The sequence below is a fragment of the Haemaphysalis longicornis genome, unplaced genomic scaffold (genome assembly GCF_048455015.1).
Source record: "Haemaphysalis longicornis isolate Haplotype H1 unplaced genomic scaffold, Haemaphysalis longicornis Haplotype H1 scaffold_2, whole genome shotgun sequence".
In the NCBI taxonomy this organism is placed as follows: Eukaryota; Metazoa; Arthropoda; class Arachnida; order Ixodida; family Ixodidae; genus Haemaphysalis; species Haemaphysalis longicornis.
Genome location: NW_027526295.1, coordinates 271,953,220 through 271,978,228, shown reverse-complemented (window position 1 = coordinate 271,978,228; position 25,009 = coordinate 271,953,220). Strand labels below are relative to the sequence as shown.

Genomic DNA, 25,009 nt, shown 5'->3' with positions numbered 1-25,009 from the left:
TTCAGTAGTGGAAGACTACGGATTAGTTTCACCACCTGGAAATCTCTACTTTGCGCCTAAATCTCGGCACACCGGTGTTTAAATTTTCGCCTCGATGAGAACAACGCCTGACACGTCAAGACTGATCCACATTACTTGTCCTCTGCCGCACAACGCCTTAGCCACTGAGCCACCACGGCAAGTGTAAGTAATCTGCAGCAAAAGCCAATGCGACAACTCTACATATGGTCCTAGAGGATATTGCGGGAACTGGAGAATACATTTCGGTGTGTTGATAATTTAAAACGGGAGCACAGGAACGTTATTTCCAGACATATATGGCTGTGCGCAACGTCATCGTCATCACATGCAGTGCGAACAACAAGCGGTGCGTTTACCTGTCGCTCCTATCCGTGCACCCATCGCCGTTCTCATCTGTTATAATCATCGTCGTCATCATCCCCTGGCCCCGCTGCTGAGGAGGTCTGAGAGTGAGTGAAAAACTTTATTAAACGAGATCGGCGACCGAATAAAGGTCTTGTCTCGAAACCCTCACTCTATACCATTTAGATTGAAATTGCAAGGAAAACATGTTAATGAGTAATTATATACGCTTAACCATTCAAAAACTATACGGGACGTTGCGTAAGGTGTGAAAACACCGTAGCCCCAAATATTTATAATTTAACACATTCAGGAGCGAAAGTTGCAGAAATCGTGAAAAATGTTCTGAGCATTTTTATCTCCTTTTTAAATGTAAACGCAAATGCAACTCTGTGATAGGAAGGAATGCAGAGGCATGTGTTACAACATATTTAGAACATTTTCATACATTTTGGGTTGAAGTTGGGAAAAATCTCGGCTTACTGGGCATCTATGTCAGGGAAGAAATACACTATAAATATAAATATCTATATTCCCAGCGCTTTGGGATGGGAGATGACGAAGTAAGTAAGTAAGTAAGTCAGTCAGTCAGTCAGTCAGTCAGTCAGTCAGTCGGTCGGTCGGTCGGTCGGTCGGTTGGTCAGTTGGTCGGTTGGTCGGTCGTTCACCACAAAGCTACACTCGCATTTCCGGGGGAGTCTTGCAAATGTCAATGCCAAAAGATATAAACAAATTCGTAAGTTCTGACTGTGACGGGTTTTTCTTTCACCGTGCGTTGTTAACGTGGGAAATCTCCGTATTTTTTTTTCTCTCACGCTGCATGAATGAGACGTTTCTAGAAAGCAGATAACACTCGGCACTCTAACGTGAGTAGAATTAGCGCGCACAAGCTGACTTGTATTTTTTTTATTCTTGCCTTTCGAGACAATGTAGGCACACAAAGGAGATGAAAAGTGTGACTTCCCTGTCGCGCGGAGCAATCTGTGGCAGCTATATCAGAACGAGGAAAGAGAGGGCAGTTTTCGCCGACGACCTTCTCATTGTCCTGGAACCGCCACGCGAAAAGAAGGTGAGTAAGCCTAGCGATCAGCGCAGGCGGCTAGTATGCACCGTTGTGACGTCACAATTGGGGAAAGTAACAGTAAAGAACGCTGCGGCGGATGACAAGCCACGAGTTTAATGGCAGTGTCTCCTGCCTTGTTTTTTCATTTTTTAGGTCTTGGGGTGGCACCCGAGTGAAAGGCCATTGTCGTTCTTTATGTCTGGTCTCCTAGCAAACATTGCCGGAACGTGTGAAGTAAAACAGCCGTGCAGCCGGGAACGGCACGCAAGCTTCTTGTGCTGTCGTTGCGTTGCACAGAAGGGAACTGGACCCCTGCTTGCTGTTTTAGAAAACGGTGAGTGGAAACTTTTTTTCCCTCTTCTAATTCATTCAGTAGTTGGGATTCACCGACAAAACTAATCGCTGCAAGTAATGTGACTGGACGCTTAAAACGTCGTTGGTTGTTTAGCGACTTCCAGTGCGTCGTCTTACTCTACGTAGAAACATTCGCCACAATTCTGGGAAGCTTTGCGCATGCCTGACAAGAGAAATTTCATGCCTTTTTCTTGTCAGTATTTGGCCGAATCAGGTATTTAAATAGGCACTAAAATATGTGAACCAATATTTTAACCATTGGTTTTTTTTATGGCACGTGGTCGACGTAGTTTTAACTGGATTATGCAGTTAGCCTTCTTCGTATTTCCCATTCGTAGCATCAGATCAGACGACGGTTCTAGTGTATAGCTGACTGAACTTGACATTGGCAACGTGGGCAAGCGTTGTGGTATTGCGGATGCCGATACGTGTCCGTGATTTGCCGCATGTCAATAGCGCCGTCTGTAACATTTAGCTGGACGTTAGGTATTTCTAATCATCTGGATCACTTCTTTCCGTTGCTGAGAAGTGATGAAAGCAAAACGGAGGTGGGGATCGGAATATGTGCATGGGTGTTAGATACGTACGCGATCTCGTCTGAGCAGCTGCGGCGTCCCCTACATCAACCTGCCATGACGAAGGGCCTGAAAAGAGCCTGTTTGCTCCACCGCGTAGGAGCAGCCTAAGCTCCTACACCGGCTTGGCTGCACAAAGTTAGCCTTGCCTTAATCCTTTTGTGCTATATGTGCAGTGTATGTGGTGACAGTGACCACTATGAACTTCTCCAAACACAACCTGGAGCGGACGAGCCGTATTGGAACCGGGATCTCCGAAGCTAGCGGTGCTATACGCTACAGCCGAAAACAGTTTGAACGCGAAGGTGTTTTATGCCGGGATCCACCAAGATCTGACTGACGTCATATCCTCCACGGAAATGACATCGCCAGAAAAAGTTCCATTGACGCGGCAGCGCCAGGATTCGAGCCGAAATCTCCGTCGCCGCAACGAAAGGTGCCAGATGCTTTACTCACTGCGCTATGAGCTGAAGTACAGACAGCGGTATGAACGCGCCATTATTCCTCTCTATCACCTCCTCCATTTGGATGGTGCTGCCGTATAAGAGAGATGAAGCGAAGTAGTGCATCACGATGCTAATGAGCGCCGACAGTTGGCGTCAGCTAAGCTCATCGCAACGCAACCGTCTGCCGTACACTGCACGGAGCAAGAACGCGGTGTTCGCTTATTTACCAAAGCGACGCTCCAGCAGCTCGTCGCTCATCGAGCACACCCACAAAACAGCCCCAATAATTATGCTTTTTCGCTGTAGCGGACCGTGAGTTCACCAAACGATTCGCTGGTAACCCGTTCGGTTTCGTTCGCATGGTTTGCGAGCGAGTGTGGTTTCATTCGGGTTTAGGCAGTGCTCCGGCGCGTGCAGTCCAGTGTCTAATGTTGATGCGTCTGACGATGCCATACCGACGAAATATATATAGCGATGTGCTAGTTCATATAGATGCAGAATAAACATTCAACTGATCCTGTGAAGGCACATTTGAATTTCGTGTTTTAGCTATTCCTATGAAAGCGGGATTAACCACATTTTTCTTAGGAGCCACTGGGTCACACGAAGAGGCGTGTCTTGCCTCTTGCTGGGGCTCTTCCCGTTCTAAGGACTAATTGATGAGTGGCTACTCTCCGTGTATTTGAAACAATACGACGTCACTTAGTGCAGATAAATTTTCAAGTTTCATGCAAGGCCGAGTCTGTCTCGGCAAACGGAGTTTACTTACTTAGTACTTCACAACTACTACTTTGCTGGGGGTGGTGCCAAAGTGCAAAATTTAACGACTCCATACAAAACGGGCGTGAAAACCTTCCGTGGTGGCTGAGGGGCTGATGCGCTGCGCTGCTGGGAACGAGGTCACGAGCTCGACTCGTGACCGGCGTGGCGCATTTGTTGATGGCAGCGAAAGACGAAAACTCTAGCGTTTCAATGATTTGGCTGAACGTTAATTATCACCGGGTGGTCCAAACGAACTTCATCCACCACTGCAGTGTGCCTCTGGATATGGGACGGAATTCTGAACTTTGGCTTTTTTCAAAGGGTGAGGGATGAGGAGGAGGGAGGAGGAATGCCTTTAATGATAAGGAAAAGTCAGCCTGGGACTGAGTTTGACTTGCTACCCCGTATGAACTGGAGCTCTTTACCTCCATCTCCTCCATGCATGCCCTGCAAGCGTTCAAGGGGGAGGGGGCTGCTCGACCGAGAAAACGTCCGTGTAGAGGAACCATGGTAGGGAGAGAAGGCATGGGAAAGAAGCTTCATCCCACGGGGCCTTCCATAGCGCGATGCTAAACTCGGCAGCAGTGGCATGTGACCGTCCATCTCGGTACACTGCATGCAGGAGACAATTGCAACAATGCGGAATTGGAAGAAGACACCATGTGCGCACGCCAGAGGAACAAGCCGAATGCCGGGGAGAGGCGTCGACAGCCCAACCACGGCCACGCGATGAAACCCCTCTTTCATCGAGTGGCCGCGGCACAGCCGTGAATGTGCTCGGCGGCTTCGTGCTAAAAGCGCCGATGAAGATCGTGCACGGCAGCGCGCTCGTAATCGTCAAGCGCGGTCATCCGAGTTTCCCTCCAAACGCCAGAAACGCGGAGTTGCCGCGCACTTGGAGCTTTACCGGGGCTAATTTCAAATTGAAAACAATGTTTCTGGACGCGGAGCTTGTACAGAGTCATTTTACTTTCGTCAAGAGTTTCTCTAAAATACCAACGCGACACCTCAGTGTGTAGTACCACAGTGACGACAAGGACAATGACAACCTGTGACTTGCCGCTCGTGAAAGAAGCCGATAGCACGGATGCTACAGGTTCGCTGTCCAACCAAAATCACAGCGCAGATTGGAGCCATTTGTTTTTATTACCTTTGTACTTTTAGCTATGGAAATAGTAAGTCCCACAAATCTCCTTTTCTTTCCTTTGCTGACTTTCCTTTATTTACTTACTCACACCTTCCTTGTACTACGAAGAAAAAACAGCGCAAAAGACAGGACGAAGTAAAGACTACAAACCACAGTCTTTACTTCGTCCTGTCTTTTGCGCTGTTTTTTCTTCGTAGTACAATGTACCAACTGGCCTTTCAGGAAACCCTTCTACACCTTCCTTGCTTCTTGCGTGACCAATAGTAAAGCGCAAATTGTTTCCTTTTTGCGCTGTTGAAGAGCGCAATTTAACTAGGAGAACCCGAACAAACAGAAAAAAGAGACTTTCCTTCTCGAACACACCTATGCGTGGCTACAATACATTGTTAAGCAGTTCCATTCATAATACTCCTGTAGAACGTGTAATTTTAAGTGCACTTCCTCCATGTGTTCTCACTTCACTTGTACTGTCCATCAGGCAAGGTTCACACGGTGAGCACGAATCCCCTAGATTGAGTGCGTTTCAAAATGCACTTTCAGCAGAGCGGCCCGTGGCGTAACTCGCTCTTGAGCCGTAAACAAAAACCTCGCCACATCAAGGCTCAGACCTAGCGAATGTACTCGTTTGGGGAGCTTTGAATAGTGCAAGTCGGTTCATAACACTAGCATCAACATCACCAGTAGGACCACTAGTCCTGCTTCCTCGCGCTCAGACCATACATTTTTGCAGCTTCAAATGCTCTAATACGTATCACTCCGGTATACCTCTAAACCAGCCAGGTGGTTTACCAAAACGGCGTTGTAAAGTTAGGGCTACAGGATTGCAAAGATCATGCAATTTTTTGCGGGACGCCAGCGTTGGGTTCAATGTAAAGGTCCCTCAATCGAACACTCTGCCGCAGGTTGACTCTTGAAGTCCTCGGTATGAACGCTGATGCCTCTGAAGAAGCAGCCGCCGCCGCAATGGGCGTCGAACCCGATGATCTAGCCTCCGCGTGGACGCGGTTTCTGCGGGTTCTGCTCGTCGCCCTGGTGGCTGCCCTCTGTCTCAAGGTGTACCTGGTCTACGTCAAGGGAATCTACAGGAGCACCAAGAGGATGGACGGAAAGACCGTCATCGTGACCGGAAGCAACGCAGGTGGTTACAGCGCCTCCCGCTTACCGTTTGTATACCTTGTTGTCGCTGCAACCTAGTACTTGGACCGGAGGTGGGTAGAGAGTGGCTTTCTATAGCCACTATGGTAAGATGCGCCAGATAACACGCAATAAATGCTTTAACACAGGCGAAGCCGGTGTATCAGTGCAACGAGGAAATTGAAACACGAGTAAATTCGAAGACAATAATAAGTACTTGAACACGGAACTCGGGACGGGAAGAATTAGAATTTTGTGTAGTCATAGTGCTATTTAGGCTTCTAAGGGTGCCGTTACCCAACAGGCTAGTAGGTTAGCAGGCAAACTTCCGCAAAAAAAACATGACAGAAGAGGGAAAAAGTACGGTCGAGAAACATTGTCTTACAAAACAAACAATCAGATTTCAATAAAAGAAAAAAGAACGCACCTGACTAGCACAATAGAACATCACCGGATTGGTGGTGACATCGCAGGACTTCCTGCGTTTTGCCCTGATGCCGTAGAAACAGTCCTGTGAGGAGTAACCAAAGCCGGTTTAGGCAACCTCAAAAAGGCAGTGCACTGGGCTTGCAAAACAGCTGTGGTTGGAAATCAAGGGGAGAATGCGGTGGAGGAGGAGCAATAAACTTTACTCGGACTGAAAATTAATTAATATTTTCACATATGGCGATTAGAGGTCTCCTTAGTCCAGCAGTTCCTGAGCGGTCGCTGCCTTGATACTTGGAAATAGGTAAAAATGGCTCGTCTCCCTCTCAGCTATGCATCTGCGCTCGCGCCGTTTCCCATGGTTGCCTTAGGACGTTGCATACGATTTTCGCCGCGATGCCCCAACAGACGTGTTCTCCCACCACCCGTCAGTCATGTCACAATCCGCCACATATTTGGCAAACTACGCAATCAAGGTGGAAAGCAGCTGGCGGCGCTGCCGCCTCTCTTGAGCTAGAGTTCCTGTATATCGCTTAGCTCCCCTAGGGGAGCTGTATACAGGAACTCTATCTTGCGCTAGCTAAATTCTTGTCGCCTCGAAACCTCGTTCGGACCCAAACCATGTTTTACGAGGTGGTTTGCTCCGGCGATGACTGCACTTAAAAGAAGCGTTCCCGGACGTTCGTTTTCCGGTTATCTGGGTGAACGAGTGCTGACGCTGCTCCTCAGAGTCATCGTCGAACTTCGCGCGTTCGAATATTTGAGCAGCCAGCAAAATGTAAAACAAATGGCCTGGGAATCTCCCACGTTAACAGTCTGGTATTATTCAGTGGCGCATGGCCGTGTATCGTCGCCTTCAACATCGTCAACTGCGGCAGCCGTCCAGACGCTCAGAGCCGTTGAGCGTCAGGTGGGGCGGAAGTTATTAAGACGATGGGCTTAAGTGACCCTTTGTTCAAAAGCCGGCGCTGTTGTTAATGCGGAAGCCTTAATTGCTCCATTGTGCGAGAAACCGCCATTGTTGTTGGTGTTGTTTCTGCTGCACGGTACAAGAAATGACCGCCGCTGCAAGGAGTAAATACAAATCACATTTGAGTGCGTGCAGGAATTGAATCTGGGTCTCCAGATTGAAGTCCGAATGCGTCTCCAGATTGAAATCCCAGTAAAATCCGAGTACAGAAGCTGTCCTAGTGCACGTGGTACTAGCGTCGTATCGTGTGAAAGGTGAATGAGATGGCACGTGAGTAGGACAGGTGCGCACCATTCAAGCTGAATTCTCCTTCTCGGGCAGCTGTAACGTTAGGTACTGCCAGTCTGCATATTGAAGTGATCCGCGCCAAAAGACAAAGAAACAAAAGCAACGAAACACGCAAACACGATGTAGCAGTATTTAAATAAAAGTATCGCCGGCGGCGCAACAATGCTTTCGCCTTCAAAGTACGCAAGCAGACTTATGTGCTCCGGGTAACCTTTTTACCTGTATAGTATCCAAAGGATTTCAAACAGAAGCCGAAACAGTGGTTGAACTAGTTTTGGCTTTCTTGTCTTTGGGTACGGATCTGGCGTAGTGAGGGCCCTTTTTTGATGCTCTGGCAATAACGTTCTTGAATGGTGATGAAGAATGCGGGAAATTTTAAATCTGCCCCTTCGGTCTCAAAATTTTCAGTGTGTGGGGTGTGTGTTCGTGCGTAAAATAACTGGACAGTACAGCTACGTTGTTAATCCCTGTACTGCTCTAAAAAAATAAGATAAGCAGTGCTGTTAATAGGGATGGCGTTATTTGTAGGACAACAATTTTGCACCATTCGAACCGTAATTATCAAAATGGGCCATCACATACAACATCCGGTTCAGTGGTGGTCCACAGTCAAAATGCTTACAGCACATCTTTACCCGCGTGCACCGTACCTGCCTTGGGGACTTAGTTTGGACGCTTGCTGTGAGATCTAAATGCGGAAGGGAGCTTCACGCCTGTCTTCTGGGTTAATGTCGCTTTTTAACTGCCTTGCACAACGCGTCGCCTGCGTCACCCGCTGCCCTTGTTGTCGGCAGGCATCGGCAAGGAGACGGCAAAGGAGCTCGCCGGCAGAGGAGCCCGCGTCATCCTAGCCTGCCGGAACATGGAGAGGGCCAAGAAGGCCGCCCAGGACATCTACGAAGACACCGGCGCGACAGTCATCGTCAAGCAGCTTGACCTCTGCTCTTTCAAGTCGGTACGAGCGTTCGCAGATGACGTCATCAAAACAGAGCCTCGTCTTGATGTACTTATCAACAACGCTGGCAACATTCCGGGCAAGTGTACACGCTTGTCATTTTATGCGATTCATGCTCAAACAGCCCGCGTATATTCATCCCTTCGCGTTCAAAGAACAAATACTTGGTTCGCCAGCAGATATGACGAGCAGACAGCTACAAAATATTTGTTCCCTGCAACTCATCCCCACTCCCTGTTTTAGGGGCCAAACCCCTCAGGGGTTCGGGCTGGCGGCGTCTCCCGTAGTCATCGTCTCATGTAGTAATGGTACTAAAACACCGGGATACCCGTTTTCCAACACCTCGCGCTAATAACGTAACACGTACTAAAAGAAAAGTGTATAATGGATGAAACAGGTTCAAAATAAACTAACATGATTTAAAAATTTGCGGAACACTCCCTGTCCGCTTCAGCAATCGTCAAACACAAGTAGATTTGTAGACGAATTATGATTTGTATTGCCCTCAAATACCCACCGGATCTCGACGCTGATCGGGTCGGGTGGTCGGTCGAAGCAAGAAAAGGCATACTTACCTGGTCCCGGGACCTCGTTGATCGCCGAGGGCGAGAACTGATGTGTGTGAACTGTTGTGGCTTTTATGTTGACTCCCACGTGTGAACTATGGTGTCTGGACCTCGTTCCACGGACATTATTGTAAAGAACCTTCGGTGCGGTAAACCTAGTTTTTTTTTTTGCGAACTCGCGTACTGTTCACTTCCTTTCCTCTGTGGCACATTGCGTATATCCTGTGCCCTGTCGACCCGTGTAGTAGCTAACTACAGCGGGTCCCAGCTGTAACTAGTTTTTAAATGCGAATGCATTTCTTAGTCGGGGGTTGTCGTGCTCCGTCGGCGTGCGCCTGCATTTCTCCAGCGCGAGCGCACGTGAGCGCGCGCCTCGTAGTTCTGCCTTCGTCGTCGTCGTCGCCGTCTCAGCGCGGTGGACCCGCGCCGCTACAGTCTTTAAATGCGAATGCATTTCTTAGTCGGGGGTTGTCGTGCTCCGTCGGCGTGCGCCCGCAGGTGTTATCTCTCCGCGCTCCTCCTCGCCCCTAGCAACAGCTGTGGCGCGCCTAGCAACCGGAGCAGGTGGTAGCTCGGGCGGGAGTAGCGGAGGGCAAGGGGAGAGGAGGAGCGCGCTCGGGCTTGTAAGGGCGCTCGCATCGCGGAGCTCGGCGGGAGAGAGAGCTCGCGTGCGGGGCGGGTGTGTTGCGCGGGTCTCTCTCTCCTCTCCGCGTACCCTCTCTACGTAATAATTACTCGCACCGCACTCATCGGTGCACCCAATGCATTCGCATTTCCGCACGATCCCCTTCGGGGAGGTGGGGGGATTTTTTTAATAAATTCTCTTTGTGTGAGCCCCGAGGGCGAGGCGAGGGCATTCCACTGCACTCGCGTTGGCCCCTTCCACTACCCCGAACTGGGGCAGATGGGGCATGCATATTGCTGATATCCGGTTCAACGCAAGAGACGGCGCCCCCGCCCCAGCAAGCACGTGAAGGCTCCTCTCACCGGCGCTTCTCCGGCACCCAATCAGCGCGCGCCGTGTGACAAGAGAGAGACTTGCAATCTTTGAATACACTTATACACTGCATGCTTCGCCCCTCCCCAGGTTTCGCGTTAGTGAAGATGGCCCGAATTTTTTTTTACAAAAGCTGCACCCATTGCAAGGAAAGAGAGCGACCTGAATGATCATGGAACCCGTCGTTGAAAAGGAGGCCCGCATGCGTCTGCGTACAGACGTCGCTTTTGTGTAGAGTGGGCGTTGTTTTACTCCTTGAAGCCCTTTCTTGAGCCCTCCCGCAGCTCGTGTAACGGAATCTGAGCTTTCAACACGGGGTATGCTTTGACCATGCCTTTTAAAGCAGCTTTGCTATTTTCGAAGTTATTGAAGAAGTATGGGTGCAATGTAAATTTTTTTTTGCGCAGATCACCTGACGTTCACGGAAGACGGCTACGAAGTTGGCATGCAGAGCAACTACCTCGGCCATTTTCTGCTCACAATCCTACTTACAGGTGGGAACACCGGGAATTTGTGAAGTCTGTTTGGTGTTAGCTCGTTGAAGCAAGCAAACATAAGCGCGACCTCTTTGTCTGCGTGTAGATCTTCAGCGTCTAATTTCAGCAGCTATTAAAAGGGCAATGAAGGCTATCTACGACTTATTCCCATTTGAACGATTTCCTTGTAGGAATAGCGCTCGGGCAAGTTTTAACGCTAACTTCTACCAAATCAGTTATATAGTCGATTCCCGTTAACACCGAGATCACAGGGACCACAAGAGATTTCGAATTAACCGAACTTCCAATTAAACAGAAACTACAATCACGTTCTCAGCAAGTCTCCCTTCTTGATTTTGTTCACAATAACGACCTTTGTCGGCAGTTCGGGCGTACGACACGGTTTGCCCTGGCAGTTGAAGCTTACAGCGAAATTCGAAGCCTGAAGCGTCCACCACGCATGTTGCTTACACGGAGATGTGCGCAACAAAGAAGGTTGAGGACCTTAAAACAGAGAGATGCGCACGTTGCCGCGAGTCTCAGCTGACCTGCCGCTGTACGAGTGTGCGCTGCCTCAGTTGTAATGGCGCCGACATAGTGCGGAGCACTACGGTGTTTTGGCGCATGAAAATTTTGAGTTTTATCGAGATATGTCGGTTTAATTGATGCTTTTTTATTCGAAATAACTTTCAATTAACACAAATCGGGTTTTAGCTTCGAATTATCGTGCTATTTCTTCTATTGAATTGCATGTAACACTGCTAGAACCGGAAGATCACTTCCAGTTAACCGACAATTCCAACTAAGCGACTTTGAAATATCAAGAGTCGACTGTGTATCGGGAAAAAAGAAAAGAAAGCGACTCACTTTCTCGCCCTTGTGACGCGACTCGTCTGCTTGCCCGACCGGCTGGTGCCAACCTGATCCTGGCTGCGCTAAAGCCTTGTCGGCTCAAAACATTTCCACTCCTCCCAAAACATTGTCAGACGTGTTAAAGGGCCATGAAGACAAAACAATCAATCAATCAAACAAACAAACCAACCAACAAACAAACAAACAAACAAACAAACAAACAAACAAACAAACAAACAAACAAACAAACAAACAAACAAACAAACAAACAAACAAACAAACAAACAAACAAGCAAACAAACAAACAAACAAAAACACACACAAAAAAAACAACAGCACATTCAGTTGAACGAACTATACTACAATAACTCACTCAGCTCCACGCAAGTGGTTTTTTAACAAAAAAAAAATGAAATAAGTAATAAGACATTTCAAAGCTCGCGGTGCAGGAAGCTACTGTTGGTAGCAGTGACGAAATATGAGTTTAAAGTAAAAACGTAATTTTTCAGTGGGCTAAATGCCCGTTAGCACTCAAGTGGTATGAAAACAGACCGAGAGGCCCCGTTACAATCTTCAGCCATGTTTCTTGGCAGTGACTTAGTTCGGCGGCCGCCGATGGCACAAACAAGAGGCTGTGACGTCATAGAGAAATTGCCGGAAAGTGGTTGGGTAGTCACCACTGCTTCACTTGCTTTCCTTAGTATCTCCATTATTCTTTAGAAGTCGGCGATGCAATCAGTATCATTGTTATCGGGACAAATCGGTCTTTTCGGTGCACCAGAGTTGTAAGTTGTCTTCATGGCCCCTTCAAGGGCATTTTGCACCAAGATGCTCTGCACTTGATCCGACAGGATTTACTCAGAAGACTTGACGAATGATGCATAAACCAACGCCGCCTGTATAAACATTGCTTAACGCGTGAGCGAAAAATGGCCAAACAGCCACTCTCCTGTTGCTCTCTCCTACCCTTCCCCGCTCCGTAGCCTTCCAGCGTGCTTTCGTGTCCGCCAGCCAGCGCCGCTTCTCGGAAACTATGCAAAATAGTGGAAAGTTTGTTTAGCGTTCCCGAGGCGGCGCTCCTACGCCTTCTTGTTTTCACCATGCCTGTCTGTTTTGGTCTGTCACTGATAAAACTTCCTTTGTCACGAAGCAAAATCCCTTGCGCTGCCACAGGCTGATGCCGGCTTTGCGCGCTTATCTACTCGGATCACAGGCCCTGAAGTTTTCTGAGTGGGGCATCCCACCTCTATCCCCTCCGCATTTAGGTATTGTTTTGACCCCGCTGTTCGCACTCCGCATCGGTACGCACTTCTAAAATTGAGGACTGTACTGTAGAAGCGCCCGGACAGCGTGGCGGGATCCCAGCTGCTTATCCTTTTGTTTCCTATAACTTTCTGAAGTTTACAAGCACGTGATATTATTGGAAAGTAATCATAGAAGTGAGCGCCTGAACAAAAAACGTGCACGCAAGTTTTTCTTCTCTAAATACTCCAGAAAGAAAAATATCAGTAAAATAACAGCTGCCCCAGCAGAAAATATCGTTTTTCTGTTAGCTATATGTCTACCCGACAATCAGTATGTTCTTAGACCATTTCAGTCCGCCTCCGTCTTTATCTTTGGAAAAATGCAGCAAGTATGAAGCGAGCGACACGTTGAACGAGATCCCCAGTGCGCCACAGAACTAGCGCCCCGCCGCGGCTAAGATGTAAGCGAAACGGCCCTTGAAGCCCAACAGGCAAGCTGACAGACACACGTCGTAGAAGTGGGTGCAGCGTTCGCGAGTCGCGAGCAGTGACGTAAGGCGAGATGTCCGCCGGCACGCGCCACATAGCGGATCAGTGCCTGAACTAAGCGTCCCTACCCTTCCCATTGAAAAGCGCGCGACGCGTCAGGCAATGTTAATACAGGCGGCGTTGCATAAACCAAAGATGTGCACGTACAGAGGTCAAAAGTGTTAACAACAACGCGCGAACGCGTGGCTTTCGATACGTGCAGCGCAGCCTGCTGATAGCCACCGGCATGACCAGCGAGATTAGGTGACGGCGCTGCGGTGGCTAGGCATGTGACAGCTATTGCCGATGCTTCCGTGCGCTTCCGTGTTTACCCCCTCTCCCCCCCAAAGCAAGGAAGCATCGGCAATGGCGCCGTCATCTAATCTCGCTGGTCATGCCGGTGGCTATCAGCAGGCTGCGCTGCACGTATCGAAAGCCACGCGTTCGCGCGTTGTTGTTAACACTTTTGACCTCTGTACACCTAAACGCCTTGTCGGCAGTCTTTTCAAACTTGCCATTGAAAAGTTGAGCTGATAAGTTGATCTGTGCCCTGATTAAGATGCCCGTCTTTTCACGACTGTGTTTTACGTATATATTTTCCTAACTGGTACGAAGTAAACAGTTGTGAGTTAGCATCCTACCCGACCGTCACCGCCCATCCCTTCGCTGCGCCAGTCATACTTCTACTGGCTATACCAGTTTGCGGGAATCACTTTCCAATGTCTCGGGTTAGATGTCAGCTTATGCAGAGTTTCTCGATTTTGGAATCTTTCCTGACACCACCATAGATGCCTCCATCGAGAGACCCATACCCCTTGGCAACCTCTTTTTTCCGCCTTCCAGACCTGCTGAAGAAAAGCGCTCCGAGCCGCGTAATCAACCTGTCCTCCGTACTTCACCACTTCGGCACTACATGGAAGCTCGAAGATCAGGCGAAAGGAAACAGCGCGTGGTGGATTCCGTTGCTGGTGTACTGCAACACCAAGATGGCCATGCTCGTCATCACGAAAGCGTTGGCATGGAGACTCAAGCCACATGGTGAGTTGTGCCTCGGGCACAAAGTAACCCTCAACTGAGCCGCGTTTCGACAAGCGCTCGCGTAGGACCTTATGGAAGATTGGGGGGAAAAAGTGGTAATTGCAGGCGCGTGCATTGTGCCAAAAGTTTCAGTGGACATCTGCGTTAGCTATGTCTTAAGACGTCAGGCACAACAGTTTTACTTGGACATCGAGGAAGCATTTTGGAACGGAGCTGCTGCGCTCACCGTCCATGCTCTCAATGCGTTGAAGTTCAGATGAGAGAGCGATACCAGTAGCAAAGGTTTTACAGGCACCCTGAACTGTGCAAAAGCGCTGAGAGCGCACGGCTTTTCCTATGCAATACGCTTGCAGTGACCGCTAGGGCTTCGATAAAGATGGGGAATTTCCTTATTAGTTGTCACACAGTGCCTGACGCGCTGTACCAGAGCTTTGCTTGTCCGCATTAAAGCGTTTCTTGATTAGATAAGTTGTGAAGAAAAATAATTGTAAAGGTTGCAATGGGGTATTTTTTTATTGTTTATAACCTGATTTGCTGACTTCAAAATCCTTTACTAACCTCCTGTGATATTTGTCACTTAAACAACCCAACATTTTCTTGCTGCTTTTGCTTTATGCGGCTTTTGTTAGGCAGTGATGAGTAATCACAAACAGCGTATATTCGTAATATGAAAAACATTTTTTTTTTTGCAGCGCGTATGTTCCCGGCCCTTTTGCGTACTGATGACGGTATCAGTCGCATGAAATGTTTTCTTTAGGTAGCCCAAGAAAGGATATCATTTTTAAAATTGTCATCATATTTATTAACAGCCTACTTGTAGGAACTGACTTGTAGGAACTGATACTGCACAAAGGAGGCCTGTCTTACCGACCACCAGTCACTCCTTCCCCGTGTTGTATCCTGCAGGTGGATCACTAGTTATCATCTCGCCTAATTACGTGGCCAGCCCAAGTCCATTTCTTTTTCTTTATTGGAACTGTGATATCAACTTTCAGTTTCAGTCACTGCGTTGCTCCTCCTTCCTTCCTTGGTTGACGCTCGTGCCCACGTTTACTCGTGTCTGCTACTCCAGCATCACGGAAAAAGCGATGGAAGCAACACTGCCTTCAATCAGTGCTGAGGCCCCAATGCTCTGCATTTACTCGTGTTCCCCTCGCGGGAAGGCGCGGGAATTTTTTTCTCAGGCGCGCCTGCTTTGACCTTGAACTGCGCGCTCTTTTCTCCTTTGCGCTGCACGGGAAGTTCGTCTGGGCCCCAGCAGCCATAACGCTGTTACTAATGGGCCTTTTTTTCGGCCCTGTCGTTGTTAGGAACACCGCCACCGGTTTTTAAAGCGGTAGCTCTCTTAGTGGAACCGATGGCATCCTGTCAGATATATAATACATTTCCCCATAGACCATTTGGTCGACTGAAAAGCTCTGATACGATCTCTGGGCAAACGGTGCGCGGGGGAAACCGGGATTCTATTGTGTCCAAACGGTTACTTGAAAATCGAGAAAAAGGAATGGTTCTAGATAAGATAATACGCGAACCGATCATAAGTAGGAGTACAATAGTATACTTTTATCTCACAAACCACGCATCAGTATAGTAAATTTATTCCGTTCGTAGATGCGTTTAGTTAATGCGCGGAAAATCGTCGCATGGAATGGGTCTATTCTTTGTTTGCGATTCGGGTTAATTGAAGGTTTGACGATCGATTGTATGCACTTTCAACGTAGGTTGGACGCACTTTTAGCGAAGGCTTTCACGCACCTTTGACGTAGTTTTGATATGAGAAATTGTTCGCCACTCTCTCAACTTTCTTTAGGAATGGATGGTAAAGTTTTTTTTCTTTAAGCCCAATGAGTCATTCAACGCTGACTCGCATTCGCCGTCGGCTACTTGTTATGCTATGTTCAGACTACCGACGCAAAAGCCATATCGTGATCTATGGACGTATAAAAAAAAAAAGGTGTGCCACGCAGTGTGGTTGGCTGAGCCGTGAAATGACGTCATTTTTTAACGTTGTTACGACAGTTGCGGCAACAGTCTGAACCAGGACATAGAATGTGCGTGCTATATTTCCCTTTCATGGCCACCGTATGCAGGAGTGACCGTGAACGCAGTGCACCCCGGCGCAATCTACACAGGTATCGCTGGCGAGAAAAGGTTTATCGCCTACGCCTTCAAGCTGATTGTCACGTTCTACGGAAAGGTAGGAACCGAGACGGATTGCCGCTATCTTTTCATTTTCAACAGTGCTTGCTTTAAACCCAGCTTACGTTAACGGCACTCACTTTTGATAATTTGCTGGTTGTTCGGTGCGGATGAAGTCTTCACATATTGGGAGGTTATGCGAAAGTACAGCAGCGTTAAGACGCTTCAGGGGTAAAACATCGCAATGTGATCCTACCAACCACCAACGCCAATAAGGTAACTGTACACTGAAATAAACTCGTAATGTAAGCTACCATGGGGCATTTCCGAAATTTTTTATCTCGACATTTTTATGCGAAACACTGCAGAAAGTTGTAGTATTTCGCTTTTTTTTTCTTGGAAGGTCTTGCAAAAGCAGAAAATTGATAAGTGAAATTTCTTGCAGTAGATAAGCTATTAAGAACGCAAGAAAAAAAAACGCAGTAATTCTGCATTTCGACAAGGAGAAATTTGGGACAGTTTATTTAACATTGTCGAAGAAATCTTGACTTACCCTGCAGGCTAAGCACCGCCGTGCAACCCTAGCTTTACTGAACTTCTTTAAGAAGTATTAGCTTCAAAAGGACGCCGGTAGAACTTGTTATACTTAATTTTCAAATTCATGCATTGAAATATGTGAACTTACCCTGCAGTTAAAGGGCCGCCGCGCAGAGCTAGCTTTACTAAACTTCTGCAAGGAAATCTCAGATTCAAAAGGACACCGATAGGTCTCATTCTTAATTTTTGAATTTAGGCGTAATGCGTGTGTCCAAACATTATCGAGGGACTATGGGACTTAGGCAGATTGATTGCTACCCACGTTCTCATCAACAACCAAAGGAAACATTTAGCGCGAATGTGTTTTGCTGTTCACCTAATTGCTACCTCGGTTTTAACACGTGAAAATTACTCATTCACGTGTCTCGAACATATGTTTACAATTAGAAGGCCACAACGCATTCATTAGATTCACCTTTCGTCACCTGACATCAGCGAGCGTGTCAAGCGCATGTGCATTCAGGCTGCTGCAAAAATTTTCTTTTTTAAGTTGCTTGCACCTACGTTGCCTGTTGAAACGTGGCTTAATAGCAAAGGGCTATTTGTTCCTCGGTCGGTTAACTGCCGCTTGTGAAACCAATCCCAGACAACTGACCATTGCTTGGCTTTGTGCCAGGAAGCTGTGTTTTTTTGAGAAGTTCTCCGGCGAACTCTTAAGGAACATATAGAAATCAACCCGTATAGTATTCGATGCTCGCCAGTGACTTTACTAGCTGTTCTGTGCCCTACGATCTTTTTGTGTTGGTTAGAATGTTCAGCCTCTGGCCGCATGATTGACCTCAATGCGAAAGAACCTCGGGGCACGAAGTCAATTTGAAGTCAACCACAGCCCCCGGACTGGTTTCATCTTCTCCAAGCATGCGTGTGTCTGTCTGACTTTTAAAAATATGTACCGGTGAACCTATTGCTGCCGTTTCAGGTATGTCATTGACTGCGCTGGGGTAGTCGGAATAATGTAATGAAGGGTAGTTTTGTAATTAAAAAAGCGAAGCTCTGGTGGTGTTGGGGCTGCTTGGTCGCCCCACATTCGAAGGCCCCCGGGTTCGATTCCCACCAGGACCAGAATCCACCCAATTTGCTTTTCAACTCAAATACTTGAATTATTTTAAGGGCTTCCGTGGGAAATTTGGCATCAGTGTGAGTTTCCTTTGAACTGCTTTTTTATTCTTCTAGCCATATGCTCTTTTGTCAGCCATACAGCCGGACATTTTGTGGGCCCCGCTGGCCACCTTGTGGAACTACCAAGATAACTAATGCGTTCGCATTAATAACACAATAAAGCTCCTACAACATAATTTCTGTTAGAGTGCTTTTTTCAGATATTGAGATACTAAAATATTTATGCATTACTAACAAGCATTGAACAACTTGAAGCTATTTTTCTAATTATGCTGTTGAATTCTTTCCTTCTACTTTTTCTGTACCAGACAACATGGGAGGGAGCCCAGACAACTGTGTACGCCGCCGTGGATGACCGCTTTGCAACCGACACGGGACTTTATTTGGAGAACTGCGCAAAGAGCATAGTTTCTCGGAGACTGCTCAACAAGCAGATGGTCGAGAACACGTTCAGAAGTACCCTCGCGTTGTGCCATCTTGATCCGACCGAAACTGAAAAGCTCTTCCAAGACTGACTCCCGACAAGAGCAGCACACATGCATGCACTGTGCCAAGGCGACGTGGTTTTCTTGCTGTGTTTTCTAACTGCACTTGTACACGTTTGCCATACTTTGATGGGGCTGTCTGACAACTACCGACTAGCTTCGATCTCCATGTGTGACAATCATGGCGCCATCGACGCGCAGTGTGCGCTCACCTTCTGTTCCTTCGATACCAAGGACTTCCTGCACGTGCGCGACAGGACTGAACTGCGACACAAGCCTTGCACCTTGTTTCGGACGGGCGCCGCGACGTTTTCCGGTTGTGTCAAGATGTACTTTGTACAGTCGTGAACAAATGAAACGCGGACATGAAAATACGAACCAGAACGCACAAATAGCGCGATTTCTTTCTACGCAAGTCGAAATGACGTGTGGCATAGTTACAAAAACAAAGTTGGGGAATGTGGCTTTCCAAATATACCAATAGCGCCATTATTGGACGTCAATGAACAGTATATTTCAGTTTTGCGTGTTCTGGTTCATATTTTAGTATTCGCATTTCGTTTGTCCATGACTGTGCATGAAATGTACATTACATTGAAAGTGACCGTAGCGGTTAACTGCTACTCTATTTTTACATACGTTTGTTTTGCATTTACGTGTGCCTATTTCAGTGATTGTTTAACAGAAATGCTAAGGCAAGGTCCCCCAATCCCAGTGATGTTCCGTGCGGAGAATTTTTCCTTTTTCGGGGAATTTCCGGCTGTAATTTTAGCCAAAAGGGAAAAGGGGAGTCTTTAACTGCTGCAGGGAATTTTAGAAGGCGTGGAGACAAAAGGAAAAATAATGTCTGTAAACCGGACCTCGCATCGTTTATTACTTTGTTTTCTTTTAAAAGGATCCCTTAACAATTTGTCCGTTTCAGGTTAAAATATCAGCAGTCGTGTTCCCGCAAGCCACAAGCATCAAAGACTGCTTCCAATCCAGTTAATAAAACTCGAGGGAGCACAGAGGAACGAATGCCCTATGACAACGAGCTAGTAATGCGTGGAGTGGCAGCGGCTGAAGGGCTAAAGCCTGGGTAACATGGGTAACAGGCTGAAGCCTGTTTGCATGTGTTCCTGTGCAATATACAAAAAAGCATTTCGGGTGCCCCTTAGTCCGCGTGCTGTCAACGAGAGATGGCGCCAGCAGTCCCGGCGCTGAGTTCTAAAATTATCTCAATTTCCAACATGTTTTGTTCTTTTTCATACCAGCAATTTTAACCTGGAACTTTAGCATGCAAAGCGAGCGTTTTTTTTTTATACAAAACGTGAAATGCATAGTCAAATGCTACAGCGCGAAGGATGTAGCAGAATTTCGTTCACGCTGGAACTCTTGAACGGCGTCTGCGCCCGGAACACTACGTAAAATAGACACAGGTGGCGCTGGCTGACGCCCAAAACCGAACACGCAATACCTATCAGCTGCCGAAAGAAAACGAAGGGAATTTTGCAGGAAATTCTTGACAAACCTGCGGGGGACAATGCTAAAAATAGGGAATTTCTGAACCTCCAAATGGGCATTTTTCTCCTCAGTACGGAACGTCACTGCGGGCCAATCCCGTTGCGCCTTTCGTGAATCTAAATGTCTCAAATCGTAGTGATTCCAGGCCACATCACGATTAAATGCACGATGCGCCGTAGCGCTCCCCTTGTAATTCTGTAACAGTGGTTGCCGTGCATTCCTGCCATGTCAAAGTTTTTCGCCAAGGGCTTAAATCAGAAAGACAAGCGCGTCAGCCAACATTTAATTCCAACCTGGAAAGCAAACCAAACCTTACATAACGCAGACAGAAGGGAAAAGACAGCTGTGTCTGGAGTGCATTTACGGCATCCTCCAAGTCGTCGTTGATTCAGAAACCACAGCTCCGGAAGCTCAAAAGAGGAATAAAAAGGTTCGTGAGTGCTTTTAGCAGCGCATTTCACGCCACGTGAACCAAGTGCCAATGCTGTGCCACGCTGGAAATAAGCTCGTTTAGTTGTTCACGTGTTTTTGCTGTGTTCGTTTGTGGATTTTCGTGCGCTCTTTCTGCACCGAATAAACAAAACGAAACGAGCTGAAGGTACATCCCTGATTGTTGTTAACAAAGGAATGGCATGATACATGCTCATTTGCGTATAGTAACTGGCTAAGGAAGAGTCATAACCACCAAATACACCCTATCAACAGCCTGTCACAATATTTCACACGTTGTACTAATCAAGCTAAGGAGCTTCTACTTGGTACTAGGGAAGCTATCAGGTTTGTATTAGTTTTTGTTATGCTGGAAAGTTACCTGATGCATATTGGAACCGATAACGAGAAAATTCAGCGCAGCCGTGCTGGTGCAGCAACAACATTTCGAGGGATACTCCTACATTGCGATGATGCAACGACATTGCAGTAATGACGATCACCCCTTGTTATACACGAATCGTCAACAACAACAAATTGCCTCACGTCGGTGATGGATCCATAGCTTTTTGTTTTGGTAACGGATCTGTGGAAATATCAAGTGGTTTTTAGCTTTGTTGTGAGTCAGAAAGCAGTGTACTGTAAGCGCAAGAAAAAGAACGTAGAAAAATAATTTACGGACCCATTGCCATTAGTACAGGCAGTTCCAGTCGTCACCTTTAGCGTCGACGAACATAGCAATTCTTGAATATGCGTAAGACACTTTTAACAGGACTGGGAACACACGCAGCGTAGTCGCCTAAATAGCAGTGCTCCCGTGAAATATTCTACAGAAGCTTAACGCAGGAAAAGTAAGAAGAAGTTATAGGGGTGCCTAGAACTTCCCAAGAATAGGAAGGCGCACCCGACACCACTTGACCTGTCACTTGGACAGCCCCTACGAGGCCCGTTTCTCTCGCTAGCCGTCGCCAGGAGCCTAATTTTCGTCCCCGTCGATACCTTCACCTATCAAGGCGCCTCGTATTGCACAGCCGGAAGTGTTCCCCCTAATTTGGTTCAGATTTTCCCTTTCCCAACGCATGCTGCATTGCCCTTTCGCAGAGCCCTCCACCATTGCTTCTCCCACGCTGCTGTTTCCCTTTCAAGGTGCGCGATTCTGGGCTCACGCTCGTCCGGCTGCGCGACTTCAAAATTTTTTTACACGATTCTGTGTACTTCACAGAGAACAACAGCGCTTAAACGGGACGAAAGAAAGAATGACAAGACAAGGCGCTGACTAGCAACAACAAGGTTTATTTCGTCGTGGCGGAATATATACCCTCGAAGAAAGAAAAACACAGAAGAAAAGGAACAGATAAAGGTAAAGAGATTGTAAAGAACGTATATTTACATACATAGACACGGGCGGAGAAAGTTGACATCGCTCAAGATAATCATGCTCCTTTTGTAGCAAGTCAATAAATGGCTTGCTTACGGATGAATAATTTCGCGCGTGGATGACGTGCGCCTCGAAGATCTCTCTGGCGCACTGACCGTTGTATCTTCTAAGCACACGTGTCTGGTCCAATTTGGTGTGCACTTGCATTTGGCGCAATGTACGGCGAGATTGCTGCTGTTCCTTTCTTGGAAGTGCCTGCATGTTCCCGCAGCCGGTCATTCAAACAACGTCCTGTTTGACCTGTGTAGGGCCTCCCGCACGGCAGCGGAATGTCGTCAATGACGCCTGACTTGCTCTCCACGAATGGCTTGTCATGTTTTTGTTTTTTTTTTGTTTTTTGAGCAGGATCTCGCGGTAGTTCCTTCCCTTCCCCGATCACTATGCTGCAGAGCCCACCCAATTTGTTGGGTGCGCTAAACACCACGGTGACTCCGGCTCGAGCAGCAACTTTTTTCAGTCGGTGGGAGACACCGCGAACGTACGGGATGACTTCTACCTTCCTTTTTTCTGTCCCTTCGTGCTCTTTCACAGGTTTGCGGCGGCGGATTTCCTTCAGCAGTGATTTACACAATGTGAAAAGCATAAGTGTGGGGAATCCTGCTCTTGTCAGCCTTTGAGCCTGAACGGAAAAGCTGTCGCCCATTTGATGCAGGCGTGACCGATGGAGAGAGCTCCTCAGAGCTGAGATTGCAATTCCCCTCTTCACGATTTTCGAATGGTTTGAAGTGAATGGCAAAAGACTCTCCTTGGATCGGGGGGAATACTTCTAGCATACGTGCTCTGGATGTAGCTTCAGCTCTAGGTCCAGAAGCCTGAGGCTCTCGTGGCTCTTCGGTTGTCAGCGTGAAGTCCCCAAGACTTGATTCAAACATACTCTGAATGCGTTGAACTTGCTGCTGACTGTCGGTAGCTGTGGAGCACTCGAAGTGAATAAAAAAGAAGCATGATTATCTTGAGGGATGACAACTTTCTTCGCGCGTGTCTATGTATGTAAATACAAGTTCTTTACAATATCTTTATCTTTATCTGTTCCTTCTCTTCTGAGTTTTTCTTTCTTCGAGGGTATATATTCCGTCCCGACGAAATAAACATTGTTGTTGCTACTCAGCGCCTTGTCTTGTCAATCTTTCTTTCGTCCCGTTTAAGAGCGTTTGTTCTCTGTCAAGTATGTACCAGCAAGCCCGCACTACCACGCTTTTTTTGTGTACTTAACAACGATTTTTTGTCTCTCACGAGTTCCCTGAAACGTAGAGATCTGAGGTTCTAGCCTTGGCATGTGTTTATGATTACCTTTGTTTAAACCGGAGCAACGATTTGACTGCACGATTAGTCGGCAAGGCTGCTCTTGTCCACAGAATTCATATGCATGCTTTTTTCCATTATTTCTTCTCTTGTGTGAAGTTTTCCTGCGCTTTTAGATTTTAAGCTTTGGATAATGATTTCTGGCATCATTGAGCTTGTAAACAACTGGGAGTAGCCTGAGGGGTCTGTAATTCTTAAGGTCCTTTGGATCTCCCTTCATATGAGTCCAAATATCGTTAGTGTTTTTCCAGGCTATGGGCACTTTTTGAGTCTTCAAGAATTCCGAAAATAGGACAGCAAGCTTTTCCAGTACAATATCTCCTCTCTCATTCAAAAGATCCACGGTTACGCCGTCGTCGCCTGCAGCTCTTCCCACTTTCATGCCTGTGAGAGCATTTATAACTTACTCTTTAGTTACCTACTAGTGGCTGAGCGCCAGGCCTCAGCACTGTGTCAAATAGGAAAAGAAGCAAATACAGTGGGTAAGAAAAACAAATTCTACAGAAGGGGCAGGACCACAAAGTATTTAATAACGGAAAGGCATCAGCTCAAGACAGCTCATATATGCTTCCAAGTGATCTACAGATAAAAGCGCAGGGACGGGTAAGAATTCGAATCTTCAAAAGTGGGAGGGAAAAATGAAACCCTGAAACTGTTGGTTTTGGAGCAAAATGGGTAAACATTTTGAGAAACACAGGATTACTCGAGACAAAGCTAAATGATCTTGTATATACTTATTCTTTCTTATTGCAGAATTTCGCCCCAGGCTACAGTAAAGAGGATAACGCGAAAAGAGAAAAATTGAAGCGAAGGTAAAAAAAAAATCCCGGGCCATTTCCACTAACTTGAAACCCGGTGAGGGGCGGAGCATGCAGTGTATTAGTGTATTCTTGTCGCCTTGGTGGTTTTGCCAATGGAGGGGAAACCATTGGGATGGTACAGGTACATACAGCTTTACTGTAAAAGTCTCTTGTCTTTGAAACACGAAGCTCTGTAGCGCGAGGAGTAAAAAATTGTCTCGGTGTTTTTTTAGTACGCGTTACGAAGCGCTCCAGGGCGAGGCGTAAACGAGTGTTTCGATGTTTTTTTATACGCTTTACGTTCTAGCGCGGGGCGTAAACGACTTTCCCGGTGTTTTAGTACCGTTACTACATGAGACGAACGACGATTACGACGACGACGACAGCAGACGCCAACAGCCCCAACCCCTTAAGGGGCTTCACCCCCTTAAAAAAAGCGACGTGATGCAGGTGGCTTCAGACAGAATAGAATATTGTAGAAGTCAGCCTCATAAAAGAAGTTCGTTAGTTGTTTGTAGAGAGAACAGTGACCGGGCGGTGTCTGTCCTGAGGTTCACATGTGCCTAGTTCGGGCTGTTTGGAGTCCTAGAAAACTCTTAAATGTTAGTGCAATGTCACTTTCACAACAGGAGCAGGAATGTAGGGGCAGATTCTTGTCCCTCGAATGGGGAAGTCGTTTATGTCGAACGTCGCTCAAACGGAAGACGTCAGTCGCCCAGGCGGATTCTCCGGATCACGGTTTCATTGTGGCGTTTTAAGCCGCCCGCAAGGTCAGACCCACGCCAAGAGAGAAGGGCACACGTGGAGCACCTGCGATAATCTTTTTTGAGTGTTGAAGATATAGTTGCACAAGTGGATACGTCACTTTCTGAGGTAAGAAGCCAAGTCAGAATGAGTGAGGGTGATCTGACGGGCCCACAACACGGGACGAGAACACGCAGACGATTTCAGTATCCAGTGCATTTCTTGCGGGATGCCCAGTGCACGGCCCACTCGTCGGAGTAGCCAGGTTG

General features: G+C 47.3%; 1 protein-coding gene across 2 annotated transcripts; it reads left to right on the top strand.

The window, feature by feature from the left end:
* Window positions 1–1,301: 1,301 nt before the first annotated feature.
* On the top strand, window positions 1,302–20,794 carry LOC144170716 (retinol dehydrogenase 12-like). 2 transcript variants are annotated; one of them, XM_077700687.1, is made up of 8 exons: window positions 1,302–1,432; window positions 1,580–1,760; window positions 5,613–5,848; window positions 8,323–8,562; window positions 10,454–10,540; window positions 13,990–14,184; window positions 16,275–16,381; window positions 18,348–20,794. In XM_077700687.1, exons 3-8 carry the CDS (start codon window positions 5,635–5,637, stop codon window positions 18,552–18,554), a joined length of 1,050 nt encoding a protein of 349 aa, XP_077556813.1. In that variant the 5' UTR covers window positions 1,302–1,432; window positions 1,580–1,760; window positions 5,613–5,634; the 3' UTR covers window positions 18,555–20,794. The 2 variants fall into 2 exon arrangements, with proteins under 2 accessions (XP_077556813.1, XP_077556814.1); XM_077700688.1 differs by having other exon boundaries at window positions 1,319–1,432; window positions 1,638–1,760.
* Window positions 20,795–25,009: the final 4,215 nt, after the last annotated feature.

What these genes read in the sequence shown, in the direction of transcription:
- LOC144170716 (XM_077700687.1), top strand. Translation starts at nt 5,635, where the DNA reads ATGAACGCTGATGCCTCTGAAGAAGCAGCCGCCGCCGCAATGGGCGTC. An exon ending in CAACGCTGGCAACATTCCGG is followed by an intron (nt 8,563 to 10,453) that starts GCAAGTGTACAC and finishes TTTTTTGCGCAG; the next exon opens with ATCACCTGACGTTCACGGAA. An exon ending in ATGGAGACTCAAGCCACATG is followed by an intron (nt 14,185 to 16,274) that starts GTGAGTTGTGCC and finishes CACCGTATGCAG; the next exon opens with GAGTGACCGTGAACGCAGTG.